The 14,500-nt window shown below is 48.2% G+C and overlaps 1 protein-coding gene across 4 annotated transcripts in view; it reads left to right on the top strand.

Annotated features, from left to right (window-relative positions):
• Positions 1–14,500, top strand: part of LARGE1 (LARGE xylosyl- and glucuronyltransferase 1) — a 543,301-nt gene that overhangs the window by 502,104 nt on the left and 26,697 nt on the right. For all 4 annotated transcript variants that reach the window (XM_045467269.1, XM_045467268.1, XM_045467270.1 and 1 more), the window contains one exon: positions 9,766–10,044. In XM_045467269.1, coding sequence (XP_045323225.1) covers positions 9,766–10,044 — 279 coding nt within the window. The remainder of the gene's footprint in view (positions 1–9,765; positions 10,045–14,500) is intronic.

The following is a 14,500-nucleotide window of genomic DNA, read 5'->3' as shown; positions in this document are numbered from 1 at the left end:
ATTATAATTGTGATACGTGCTTGGAAGGAAAAGAGATTGATAAAACTATGATAAGACAGGGACCTTCTTTAGGTGATGTGGTCAGGGGAAATCTTTATAAGGACGGGACATTTCTGCAGGGATCTAAAGGATGAGAAAAGGAGGCAGGTATGTGGGTTGCTGAAAGAAAAACGTTTCCAGGTGGATAAAATAGCGAGTGTAAAGGCCCTGTGGTGAGAAGGGTCTTGCAACATTCAAAAACGTGATAGAAGAGCAGTGGCTGAAGCCTAGCAGGAAAGTGGCATGAGAGTAAGATTATAGAACATTAGAAACTCACAAAATATTCAGATTTTATCCTAAGGGTGGTGAGAACTTAGTGAAGACATTTATACCAAGTTATATGATCCAGGTTAGGTTTTTGAAAATCTCTCTCTCTGGCTGCCAGGAGGTATATGGGTTCAGAGTCCTGAGGTCACACATTCAAGGCTATACTTTTCTTTGCCTGGGTGTCCTATGTGTCTCCTTCCCACCTTGAGTGATCGGCTTTCTCTTTGATTTACACATGGCCCACAGTGGCTCCCTAGCCCCAGCCTCCTTCATATCATTCCCCCTCACCTCCCACAGTTGGGAAGGGAATTTGATTGGCTCACTCTGTCTTTGAGTCACCTTGGAGATGCCTGTCCAGCCTATGAATGAGATTCCATGGGGTTGTTTTCAGTATTAAAGGAGTTAATGCCTGTTTTCAGGATTAAAGGAGTTAAAACAGTACTTGGCACACTTGTTAGGTGTTCAATAAATGTCAGTTGTTATTAGTTGGGACTGATTGAAGACTGTACAAGCCAATGAAGGGGTAAGCACTCAGACATGAGAAGGTTCACACATAGTCCAAGGAGTGAGTGAGCGGAACCTGGCATCGAGAGACATCTGGAATGAGTCGAGTTCAGTGTGGCTCATGGAAGCAGGCTCCTCACTGTGGGAGTGCCACTGTGTGTTGGCGAATGCTTGCTTGTGGAATTAAGTGGCTCCATTGGTTGGGTGTTTCCTGGAGATGCACAGGCTCAGGGATCCTGTGCAGAAATACACAGAACTTGCTGAGCATAACAGGTGGCAGGTAGAGATGAACTGGGACTCAAGAGGAGAGCACATAGGTCCTTGTACCAGCTCTGTCCTGACCTACCGTGTGACCTCAAGCAAGATTTTCCCTTCCTATGGCCTCAGTTTCCTAATCTCCAAAACTCGTGTGACTACTCAGCAAATATTGTGTCGGCATCTACTCCTGTGTTGTACCAGGCTTTTGTGAAGCTGGGGATATTTATGAGAAGACCCCATGTTTGCCTTCAAGGAGTGTATAGCGTATTCATGGCTCAGACGGTGTGTGTGTTATCTATTGCTGTAGAACAAACAACCACAGATGGAGCAGCTTAAATGGATACTTAGTATCTTCCAGTTTGGGGGATCAGGAGTCTGGATACGGGCTGGCAGGGTCCCCTATTTGGCTCCCAGGACTGCAATCCAGGTGTTGGCTGGGGCTGTGATCTCATGGGAGTCTGGGTCCACTTCCCAGCTCATTTGGCTTTTGGCAGAACTCAGTGCTAGGACTGAGGTCCCCATTTCCTTGCTGGCTTTTGGGTTGAGGTCCTTCTGAGCAATAAAAGGCCACCCCTAGGTCTTAGCCTTGTGGTTTTCTCACAGCCTGGCAGCTTACGTCTTCCAAGCCAGCAGGAGACTCTGCAGTCTGTTATATCACGTAATCCATGGGAACAATATTCCATCCCTTTCCCTGGGTTTGGCTCACACTCAAGGGAGGAGGTTATACAGGTCTATATGTCAGGGGGGCAGGAGTTGGGGAGCCCAGCTTAGAATTCATCCTTAGAATTCTGACTGTAGAGAAGATGCTATGAGAGGAGCCCCCATCCCAGCCTGGGGGCAGAGAAAAGAAGAGACAGGGAGTGCGTCCGAAGGGAGGTGTTGCCTACATTGAGCTGGAGGCTGAGTAGGTGGGCAGGAGAAAGTGCACAGGGAAAGAAGGAGGCTTCCCGAGGTGGAGCTAAGCGTATTCATGGGACAAAGAGGACCCCAGGCCCATGGACCCCAGGCTCGAGTGTGGTTCGAGTTTCGGGGGTTGGTGAGGAAGAGGAGATCAGATGAACATGGCCAGGTAGGATTACAGAGGGGGCTGGGGATGCCAGGGCCGGTGCCCCCTGCCCCTGCTCAACCCTGTCAAGCTCCCTGTGAGGCTCCATAAGGGCCTGACCAAGACCTGAGCCCCAGAGTCACCCCTAAACTTCTATGTCCCTTGAGCTCCTCACCCAGCCTTCAGTTGGGGTATGCACGCTCTCCCCTCACCAGGCAGCACTTTAGTGAGTGACCTGGCCATTCCAGTCTCCTCATTTCTTTTTCCTTTTCCTCTATGCCATTTAAAATGAAAATAAAATCTAATCCTTAAATATTCATGCTGAATGATGTTTGAGATTGGCCTTCTATATTCTTCAGGCAGCATAAACGCACGTCAGGCCCCTCAGATGGGTTCCCTGAAGCTCAAATACTGTAATCTGCCCAGGTGAGTGAGTTTCAGACAATTCCAGGTTCTCAGCTCTCACACCATCCCTGGTTTTCCTTGGTCCAATTCATGCCTCCTGTTAATACATTCAGTTTATCAACAAAATATGCTGAATCAAGATTAGTAGCTATCTGGCACCTCCAAACTCAGGAGAAAATGAAAGAGGTAAATCTGGCATCCTTTCTAATCTGAATAAAGTGGTCTGACCTTGAATAATTTGGTCTCAGGAATCAGACACTGTGGGGTCTTGGTGGTACTGCCACTTCTTGACTTTGACCCTTGAACAAATCACCTCTTTTTTTTTTTTTAATGTTTTATTTATTTTTGAGAGAGACAGAGTGTGAGCGGGAAAGGAGCAGAGACAGAGGGAGACACAGAATCTGAAGCAGGTTCCAGGCTCTGAGCTGTCAGCACAGAGTCCTATGCGAGGCTCGAACTCACGGACCGCGAGATCATGACCTGAGCCGAAGTCGGACGCTCAACCGACTGAGCCACCCAGGTGCCCCTGAACAAATCACCTCTTAAGCCTTGGTTTCCTCATCTGTAATCTGGGAAAGCTAATGACAGTAGCTCCCATCTAAGGTTGTTGTAATGATCAGGTGAGATAGTACATACCCAGGACTTAGCCCTGGTGTGTGGTCAGAGGCTCCTTATCATTTGATAGCACCGTTGGCCAAAATCTTAATATTGTAGTAATGCACAAAAGGACACTCATCTCACAAAGAGCTCTGGGTTCAAATCCCACCAACTCCATTACTCTTCAGCTGGTGATCTTGTGCAAGATCACCACTTGCACTTTGGTTATCTTTCTCCTTCTATAAAAAGAGTTAAAAAAAATATTTGCCTCATAGGGTCCCAATTAGGATTAAATGAGAGAGTGTCTGTGAAAGCCCTTGGCATATATTTGCCTTCAGTAAATGCTTACAGATCTCAAAACCCTGACCACAGCATCTGCACATGGTATGTATTTAGGAGAGGTGAAGTGATGTGGGAACAACAAAAAGAAACATCTGGGTTCAAAGCCCATTTGCACTAGTTACTAGCTGTATGAACTTGGGCAAGTTACTTAGGCTTTTTGAGCCTCATCTTACTTATCTGTGAAGTGGACAATACTGTCAGGGTCACAGATTGGTGTCAGGTGTTCTGAAATAAGAGGCTCTGGAGTGCTCAGTGAGATGTAGGTCTACAACAAATGCTAGTTTCCCTTTCCTTAGGTTGTTTTTTTTTTTTTTTTTAACCTCTATGCTAGCTATGGAATTCGCGATCTGGAATTTATAGACAACTAGAAAATTGTTTAAGTGATTAGCACCCCACAGCCATCCTTCTGTATGCAGTTGCCATCAATAAAAGGATCCAGGCAAAACAGAACTGCTCCTGCTAGTGCTGGCTGGAAGCATCCTCCCAGCTGGGGCTGCAGGACCCCGGCAGGCCCCCCTCTCCCAGCCCTCTGAAAAGAAAACCCTGGCCCCTCTCGCATCTGCCACAAACACTGACCACAGAGACCTTCCCTTCAAAGCACGCACATCCCTCGGCATAGCAGGTGCATGATCCCCTCCTCTAATGTGTTGTGACAAGTGTTGCCATCCTAACAATACCCCAGAGAGCCCAAGGAGTTCCACACCCTAACGAGAGATGCTTAGCGGGACATAATAAAAAATTATAGAGCAGTACCACAAGCCGATGGAGACGGTAGGAATTCCTCCTTCCGCTTCATCCTACACATCCAATTATGATGCAGCAGGCTGACTGGTGCCTGTTGGATTGATTCTTAATTGAAGAAACATTCCGGGTGTGTTTGTAAACCTTTGAGTCAGAAGTAGGCCCTACGTGAACGCCACAACGAATTAGGGGAGCCGGCACACAGGCTCCCGTGTCCGGCTCCCTCTAGAATTCTGTTCAGAAAGAATGAATGTCGCCTGCCACAGCTATGAAACCGGCAGGTCTGTTCTCTCCCAGCACACGGGAGATGTCCCTCCCGTCCTAGCAGCACACGAGAACGGTCGATAGGAGGGATTCTGGTCACAGCATCCTTGCCACCTGGCCAGGAGAGCTTGTTCTTTCGTGTTCCTTTGACAAAGGTTATTGACATACTGAATATAGCTCCAGGGAATCCTGTGGTTGATGGGTCTTCTCTGCCTTCTGTGAGTGGAGGAAGGGATGTTAGCCGAGGTGAAGGGGGCCCTGCTTTAGATCACCCAGGACCCTGTTAGACAAATTCTTGGCCCCACCCAGACCTAGCCAACGGCAACCTCTAGAGTGGGGCCCAGGAATCTGTTGTAATAAACCTCCCAGGTGATCTTGAACATGCTTAAGTTTGAAAAGCATCGTTCTAGAGAGTGGAAGGTAATCCCTTCTCCATGTAACAGCCAGAGTGATCTTCTAATACAGATCTTCCTTAACGTCCAGTGGCTGGGGCTGTAGCTCAGTAAACCCATCATAAGCTGAAAAGATCGTAAGGCAAACATGCGTTTAATACACCTAACCTACCACACATCCTAGCTTAACCTCGCCAACCTTAAATGTGTTCAGAACGCTTACCTTGGCCTGCAGTTGGGCAAAACCATCTCACACACAGCCTATTTTATAATAAAATGTCGGATGTCTCATGCAATTTTTGGAATAGTGTACCAAAAGTGAGAAGCAGAATGGCTGTCTGGGTACAGATTGGTTGTCCGTGTATCAGTTGTTGACCCTTGTGACTGTGCAGCTGACTGAGTGTCGTGGCCACGGCTGCCCAGCATCACGAGGGAGCATCACACTGCATGTTGATACCCCGGAGAGGAAATGCAAATTCTAAACCCCAAGGATGGTTTCTACCGAATGCACCATCATAAAGTTTAAAAATCGTTTTTTGTTTTGTTTTTTAAATAATTGTTCTAAGTTTATTTATTTTGAGGAGGGGCAGAGACAGAGAGAATCGCAAGCAGACTCCACGTGCGAGTCAGCACAGAGCCTAATGTCAGGCTCAAACCTACCAACCACGAGATCATGACCTGAGCTGAAATCAAGAGTCAGATGCTTGACCGACCGAGCCACCCAGGAGCCCCAAGTTGAAAATTTGTCAAGTCAGCCCATCATTAGCTGGGATCTGTCTGTACATCAGGTCACCATCTTTAAAACTCTCTGATGATTTCTCACCACATTCAGAACAGTATTACAGCAGCCCACCGTGGCCTTCCGGGCCCCGCGTAACCTGGCACCTGCCTACTCCCCAGCGTCTTCTGACCTTCTCTGCCCCTCACTCACCCATCTTCCCTCTCTTCTTGCTTGAACATGCTATACCCAGTTATCCCAAAGGCTGCTCCCTCTCCTTGGAAAGCTTCTCGCCCTGACTCCTCAAGGCTGGGACCTTCTCCTTACCCAAGTCTCAAATTCATGTGCCCATCAGGCCTTCCCCGGCCAGCCGTCACAGTTACTCCATCCTGTTTCCTGTCTTGGTTGTCTTCTTTAGCCCTTCGCTCCCTCAGAATCTACTTTGGTTTGTTCTGTCTTTTCCCTCCACTGGAAAGAAGCTCCAGGAGCGCAGGAACCTTGTCTTTCTTGTTCATCGCAGGGCCCAGCACGTTCACCTGCACATTATAGATAATAAGTATCTGTTGGCTGGGTGAATGTTTGAAAGGCAGAAACAGAACCTAAGGAAGAGTACAGCTGCCATATATTGAGTACCTGCTGTGTACCTTGCTTTGTGCCAGACGCCTCATAGAAGCATAGTAAGTAGGCTTGTCCCATGGTGGTTGTCACAAAGCTAGGGCCAAGCCCCACCATGTCAGCATGGTTTAACACCTGTGTTTGTGTCCTGTTGGAAGCAAGTCACATGGCCATCCCAGAATCGGTGTGGGGAGTATTAGCCGAGGGTGTAGATTGAGAGTGAGGAATAACTTGTAGCCCTTTGGTGATCTACAGAGGTTATTACTGTCCACGCTGTGCACGTGTGGAAATGGAAGCTCAAAAGAACCATCATGACTTGCTCAGGGATACTGACACAGCTCAGAATTCCCACCCAGTTCTGACTCCGGAACCCACGGTTGCACTGCCACACCATGCATCCTGCCTTGCTCTGGTGAACCAAATTGGCTGTCTTGTAGGGAGTGAGTTCCCCATGTCAGCAGAGGCCAACTGGCATTCTAGAGTCCCTTCCAACCCAGTCTTACAGGTTTCTGACCTGGCTGTCTCCTTGCCTGCTCCCTTGATTCTAGACAGAGCACATGAGGCTTCCTGTCTCAGTAGGACTCCCTGGGGTGGCGCTGGCCTCAATCTAGCCCTTCCCGCCATCTCTTTGTCCTTTCCTGAGCCTTTGCCCTCTCCTTCCAGACATGAAGCAATGGTGGAAGTGGAGAAGAGCATGGGGCAAGAGAGTCGGGACCATGGGTCCTAGCGCTAACGAGCTCTTCCATTCACTCACTACATGCTCGTCAAGCCAAGCCCCTCTCCGAGGCTGAGCTCTTTGATCATAAAGATGGCAAGATCTAAGAAAACCTCTATGATTCTTTCCAAACTGAAAATTCCATAGTTTCAGAATGAACCTTGGTCTCTTGAACCATTCTCCATTGTCCCCAGTCCTTGCTGTGACTTTATCTTCCAGTGTAAGAGACCAAAGAGCAACTCAGCACAGAACTTTGTGTGAACAAGAGCTGCACAGGGGGACCCTAAGGAACAGGTGTGGGACATGCAACCAGGAGGAGGGTCAAGAGAATGGCGGGGTCTTTGAGACAGACCCAAGACTGAGGAGGAGGAGGAGAAGGAAGGAAGGAACGCATAGAAGCTGACACCAGGGGAAGAACACATTCACGTTTGGGGAAACAAAGAGAAGCTGCTTGGGGACATTTGTCTCAGCCTGCCAGCCATCCACATGGAATAACCATCTGTGTTCTACGCCCTGGAGTCCGACAGACCTGGGTATAAATCCAGCTTCCCCACTTTGCAGCTACGTGACTTGAAAGAGGTCCCTTCACCTCCTGAACTTCCTTACCTGTAACACAGTGGTTAGAACCTCAGCTTTAGGGGTGCCTGGGCGGCTCAGTCGGTTAAGCAGCCGACTCTTGATTTCAGCTCACGTCATGATCTCATGGTTCGTGAGTTCAAGCCCTGAGTCGGGTTCTGTGCCTGCTTGGGATTCTCTCTCTCTCTCTCTCTCTCTCTTTCTCTCTCTCTCTCATTAAATAAACCTTAAAAAAATTTTTAAAAGAATCTCAACTTTATGGAATTAGTGTGAATGTTAAAAGCCAGTAACTGAAAATGTGGCCAGCACACTGGAAGCAGCAGAGAAATGGTGGAGATTTATTGTATCACAATCAAATTTTCTGTAGTATCATTATGATAGACCTCAGTCTCCCACTATTGTTCAGGTCCTGCCAGAAAGCTTAGTTTTGAGGCAGGAGAGGTGGGAAAGCTTAGGGCTGGCGGCGGACAGACAAGGAGTGGCTGGGTCATTGTTACTCTTTGTTCGCTGTACTCTTTATAGTAAAGCCCATGTGGGTGTGATGTATACCACATCAGCAGCACCTGAGAACCTGGAGTATTTGTGTCTCTGTTCTCATGCTAAACCTTTGGCAGAGCTGGCTCCCCACAAAGAAAGCTCAGAGTCAAAAACCCAGGCAGTGGGGGACTCCACCACAGGAACTGACCTCTCTTCCCACACGCACACCTCCCACATCGCTGTCCCTTTAGCAAGCTCTTCCTTCCACATGTTAGAAATTATTCTTGCCCTTCACTCCCCAGATCTCAAAGGATTTGTACAAACAGCTGTCCCTTCCAAATGCACAGTCCCCGCCCTGCTTCACAGATAGCGACAGTGCGGTGCATGTGGGATCATTCAAAATCCCAGGTTCTCTGAGCCCAGTGGAGAACAGGGTCTGTGGCTTAAGCCAAATGCACATTTCAGGGAAATCAGGCATTGTGGAGAATGCAGACCCTCTTTGAAAACTGGCTGTGGTCAATTTGATTAGTAAGTATAAAGTATGAGAAATGGAGGGCATTTTATCCTAGTGAATATCTTAATCCCCCGTCATGAAAGAGGAAGCAACTCCAGGCAATAGCAATTCACAGAATTACTGAGAGGAAACTCTGAAAGTCCATCGAGAAAGCCATTGACACAAGATAGGTGTGCCTGTTTTCTTTTGTTTAGAAGCAGGGAAATGCATGGAATCTATTTCCTGGTAATTGTCCGAATAAAGTGGGCATCCGACCAGGAGACTGCTGATTATGTACCTCTTGCTGGGCAGAGAAAAAATTGAAATAGGCTATTGCTGTCTCTTAACCATAGATCCTATCTGCCAGGCACTTCTAATGCCTTTGGGGGGTAAAAAATCTTTATAGATTTCTCTTCATTTTTGTAGAATCCTCTCCATTGGAAGCACCTCTTGTTTTTTCTCTGGGCTTTCTTCTTCCCTGCCCATAATCCTTGGCTTGGTGCCTGTCATGTTGCCTCGCAAAATTGGCTCAGACCCTGAGGCAATAAGGACTCTGACAAATGAAGACAGCGTAACTCCAGGCAAACTTTTGTCCCTGGCATTCACATGTTTTTCCATTCCCAGTATTTGTTTCTTCTCACTGTCTCCAAGGCCCTGTCCCAGTACCCATCTGTACGGGTCTGGTCCACATCCAAGAATCCAAGCTGACTGGACATCTGGATTCCCTGGTTTCTCCATCAGAGAAATGATGGTCATGCACAGGGTTGTTGAGGGAGTTCTGGAAAGGGTCTGGTGCATAGTTAATGAGTCGGTGATCATAGTTGTTATCACCCCTGTTTTAATGCTCCTTGTAACTTATGACCCCAGTTTGGCTAAATCTTCTATGGCTGGTCACTGCTTTAGCAGAGCAGTGTGGCTCTTGTACATCTTTGCTGAGAGAGGAGAGGCAACGGAGTTTTGAGCTGGAAGGGGATCTTTATATCATTTAATATAATCATCCCCACCCCTGTGGAAAGAGGAGTCTGAAAAGAGAAGGCTGATAGTAGGACATGACTCTGTCAGTATCACACCTTCAATTGGAAGCAGATAAAGACAAGAACCAGAAAGGTAAGTGTCTTTATGGCCATTTTATAGATAAAGGAACTGAGGTTTGGGGATTTGCCCTCATTGCACCGTGATTAATGTTAGAGCAGGGATTTGGATTGGGAGCTGGTTGACCAGGTGTCTGTGGAGGTGGAGTTGCCCCACCCCCTCAGGAGGCTGGGTGGATGGTACGTGGACCGGGGCCCCGTGGCTCACCTTCCCTGTCTCGTCCAGGCTCCAGATGCTCGAGGCCATCTGCAAGCACTGGGAGGGACCCATCAGCCTGGCCCTCTACCTGTCGGATGCCGAGGCCCAGCAGTTCCTCCGCTACGCACAGGGCTCCGAGGTGCTCATGAGCCGCCACAATGTGGCCTACCACATCGTGTACAAGGAGGGCCAGTTCTACCCTGTGAACCTGCTGCGCAACGTGGCCATGAAGCACGTCGGCACACCCTACATGTTCCTGTCGGACATCGACTTCCTGCCCATGTACGGGCTCTATGAGTACCTCAGGTGAGGACCATGGGGACATCAGCTTGTGCAGGATGCTCCCTAGGCTCTAGTCCAATCCTTCCCTCTTAAAGATGGTCCTCTCGGGTTTGGAAGGGCCATCAGGCAAGCCAGCGTCTTCATTTTCCTGACGAGCAGGCTGGAACCTCACTTTGCATATGGAAATGTTAGTGGCAGAGCTTGGTCTCAGAAACATCTCTTGTGCTCCCAGTCCAATGCTCTTTCTGTAGCTGTTATGAAAACGTGTCGTCCCTCTTCCAGTTTTGGATCAGATGACCTTCATCTAACCATTCTAGAAAGATCACTGCCTATTCTGTAAAACAGATCAGAGTGATGGTGAAGGCTAACATTTATTGAAGTGCTTGCTGAGTGCCAAGCGTGGTTCTGAGTGCGTGACAAGTAGTTCATTCCCACCCCCTGCAGTCCCTGCGCTGGGGACTATTATTATCTTTATTTTCCGAATGGGAGTGTGTGCAGCTGAGATCGCGAGCTTTTAGCACAAGGTTATACACCTACTGCGGGAGCTGGGGTCAGCCGGCCCGACTCCAGAGCCACGTGCTGAATTTCCATCTTGGCTGCCTCTCTGACTGTCCAGTGACCCTTTCCAGAAGTTCTGCCCATGTGGAGGGGCAGGCATCCAGCAGCTGGAGAGAGCCCTTGGCTCATGTCAGGCATAGATGGCTGTGTGGGGAATGGCATTTATTATGAAATAACAACCAATCTGAACTGAAAGGGACTGTTGAATTCATATAGCCCTAAAGTCCCCATGTGAGAAAACTAAAGTCACAAGATGTAAGTGGTCAAGCCTTTTGTTTTGTTTTCATTCATTATTGCTGGCTTTTGTCAGCACAAATTATCTCTGCTACCCAGTGAGTGTTTGCCTGGATCCAGGTACCATGAGAGGTGGTTTGCACATACGAATTATCCCGCTGGAGCCTCACATCAAACCCAAAAGGCAGGCATGGTTACCCTTCTCAGACTGTGGGCAACCGTGAGGCTCAAACGGGCAGAGTCCCCTGCTTGCTCCAGAATTTGAACCAGTGTCTGTTAAATTCCAAGTGGGCAAGCCGCCCTGCTTCATACATGTCTGGCTGCACCCAAACCAGGTAGGATCTGAATCCTTTCTCTCCTGCTCTCTTGCCCTCCCTCCCTCCCCTCTGTGTGTGTGTGTGTGCGTGTGTGTGTGTGTGTCCGTCTGCCTCTGTCTCTCAGTCTTACTGTCTCCATCACTCTCTTTTTTTTTTTTTTTTTTTGAAATGTTTGAGAGAGAGAGAGCACGCACAAGCTGGAGGTGGGACAGAGAGAGAGAATCCCAAGCAAGGCTCCCTGTTGTCAGTGCAGAGCCCGACATGGGCCTCGATCTCACGAACCGTGAACTCATGACCTGAGCTGAAATCAAGAGTCAGATGCTTAACCGACTGAGTCACCCAGGTGCCCCTGTTGCTCCCAGTGCTAAAAAAGCCTCTTCTTCCAAAACACTTTCAGCCATTTGTCCTGAAGCCAGAGCACAGGTGTGATCTAAGCTCCCTCCCCACCCTACTCTCTGGAGCAAGGGAAGGCAGCCTGTGTTCTCTGTCTACTTTTCTGAACCGGACTTCCTTCCAGGGTGATCTTGGGGTTTCATAACTTCAATCCCTCCCCTGTGCACAGGAAGAGCCCCTTCCAATCTCTCTCTGTCTCCACCAGTAGGGTCTGTGACCCTGGAGCAGCATAACCCTCGGCCAGGGAGGATGGGAGGTGTCTTCCTGAAGAGCATGGGCTTCGGGGCTCCAGGAATGGATCTGTCCTCCGGCTTTGCTCCAGCTGGGCCTTGGAAGCCTAGTGTGTGGGCTCAGGGTGCCCCCGTGTGGCCAGACTGTGTTCTCAGCGCCTGAGTCGTGTAGATCTGAAGCCACTGCAGCCTGCAGGCTCTGGGAGTCCCTCAGGAACAGACAGTGGTTGGGCCGCCCTCCACCAAGAAGAGAGAGGAATCAGGGTTAGACTGTGGGGCCCGTCCTCCCCCTGTGGAGCTATTCTGCGGAAGCACCTGAGGGGCCTCCATTCCCAGGAGTTAAGGTGAACTGGTCCTCTCTTAAGAGTGTGTGGTCTGCTCCCCACCTCCAAGCACTATTTTATTGTCTTACCTCATGGGCATAACGGTTTTAAAAACCATCACACATGAACAGATTGTTTCTATGTTGTACTCCTATGTTGTACTGATCAAAGACTCTATTAATCTCTAATCAAGACCTTACTCAATATGAGGTAAGCAGTGTTGCCCACTAATTAACATTTTCTTAACACCCAGTCACCTGAGGCTTGGTTGGCCTTTGCCACCTTGTTACAGGAAGGTGCGTGGTCCCCTCAGGGGTTTTGAAATCGTGCACATGGCTTCTGCCGCTCTGCTGCTCTCTTCACAGGCCCTGTAGCAGCCCAGAGACCCTACCCTGAGTGAGAAGAAATGATCTTGTCCAATCTTTTTCTTTATTAAGTTTTTCATTTTAATTCCAGTATAGTTAACATTCAGTGATATATTAGTTTCAGGTGTACAATACAGCGATTCAGCAGTTCTGTACATGACTCAGTGCTCAACATGATAAGCATATCTTTAGTCCCCATCACCTATCCCCCGTCCCCCCACCCACCTCCTCGCTGGTAACCATCAGTTTGTTCTCGATAGTTAAGAGTGTATTTCTTGGTTTCTCTCTTTTTTTTTCCTTTGCTTATTTGTTTCTTAAATTCTACATATGAGTGAGATCATATGTTATTTGTCTTCTACTGACTGACTTATTTCGCTCAGCATTATATTCTCTAGCTCCATCTATGTGTAATAAATGGCAAGATTTCATTACTTTTTATGGCTGATTAATATTCTGTTGTGGGGCGTGTGTGTGTGTGTGTATATATATACACCATATCTTTTTTACCCATTCATCTATCTGTGGACACTTGGACTGTTTCCGTATGTCTATTGTAAATAATGCGGCTATAAACATTGGGGTGCATGTACCCCTTTGGATTAGTGTGTGTGTATTTTGGAGGTAAATACCCAGTAGTGCAATTACTGGATCGTGGGGTAGTCCTATTTTTTTAACTTTTTGAGGAATCTCCACACTGTTTTCCAGAGTGGCTGCACCAGTTTGCATTCCCACCAACAGTGCAAAAGGGTTCCCTTTTCTCCACATCCTCGCCAACACCTGTTGTTTCCTGTGCTATTGATTTTAGCCATGCTGACAGATGTGAGGTGGTATCTCATCATGGTATTGACTTGCATTTCCCTGATGATGAGTGATGTTGAGCATCTTTTCATGTGTCTGTTGAGCATCTGGATGTCTTCTTTGGAGAAGTGTCTGTTCATGTCTTCTACCCATTTCTTAGTTGGATTATTTGTTTTTGGAGTGTTGCATTGTATTATCCAGTCTTCTCTTTAAAGTATACATATGGAAACTGAGAACAGGGAAGCTGTGTCTTGCCCATCTAGAGTGAAAAGACATTGTGACTCTCCTGATTCTTCTTCCCCTCCATCTTGTCATTCATTTAGTGTATGAACTTTTATAAGGCACCTACTATGTGTCCCCATGTATGTGAGCCACACAGAGAGGAACTATGAATCCCAGCAGGACTGACCAGCAGGGACTGACCATTAAAGCCAAGCCAGCAGGACTGACCATTAAAGATGTAAATTATTGAGGTTCTGTGAGGGACCGTGCCCCCTCCCAGTGGAATTCACCTAGTCTGGGGTGGGAGGAAGGATGTCCTGAAGAAGATAGATCTAAGCGGAGGCTGAGTGGGAATTTGCTGGTAGAAGTAGCGATGTTCCAGGTAGAAGGAGCTGTCCATTCCAGAGGTGCAGGGTGGTGAGAGCCTTGATGAAGAGAACAGCAAGAGATGATGTGGCCAGAAATGTAAGCCAGAGTGGGTCCCGCAGAACTTCGTGTAAAACATGCTGAGGAGTTTGGACTCCGTGAGGGAGGAAAGCAATGGAAGATCATGGAGAGAATGGCCGGATTAGATGTTCATTTCAGGAAGATCATTCTGGTTGCTTTGTGAAGGATCTCAATCAGCAGGGCCAGAGGAAGGGGGTAAGTGAGGGGACGATTGCATTAATTCAGGTGGGAGGCACTGAGGGCCTGACGCAGGGATCAGAAGCAGCAGGGCGACAGTTAGATGGACCAGTGAGGGATCCTGCAGCTGAAATCAGTAACTTTCTGCAAAGGTGTCTAGACTTTGAAAGGGAAGAGGAATCTCTTCCAAGTGCTGCCACCCAAGTCTTCCTTTGCAAAGCCTTCACCCAGAAGTCCTGCCTGCTTTGGCCCACATGCTGGCCACCTGTTGATCCGCTGTGCCCATTCCTTCCAGGACTGGGCAGGATATCTTGGCATTGACTTTGAGTGTTATGGTGGACAGGACGCTGGCTGAGACCCAGGAATCCTGTTCCCACTCACCCCGTGTGCCGGGCAGAGTACAGCTGCCATATATT

The sequence above is a fragment of the Leopardus geoffroyi genome, chromosome B4 (assembly GCF_018350155.1).
Source record: "Leopardus geoffroyi isolate Oge1 chromosome B4, O.geoffroyi_Oge1_pat1.0, whole genome shotgun sequence".
Classification (NCBI taxonomy): domain Eukaryota; kingdom Metazoa; phylum Chordata; class Mammalia; order Carnivora; family Felidae; genus Leopardus; species Leopardus geoffroyi.
Note: the sequence above shows the minus strand (reverse complement) of the source record. Positions and strands in the feature narration are given on the sequence as shown.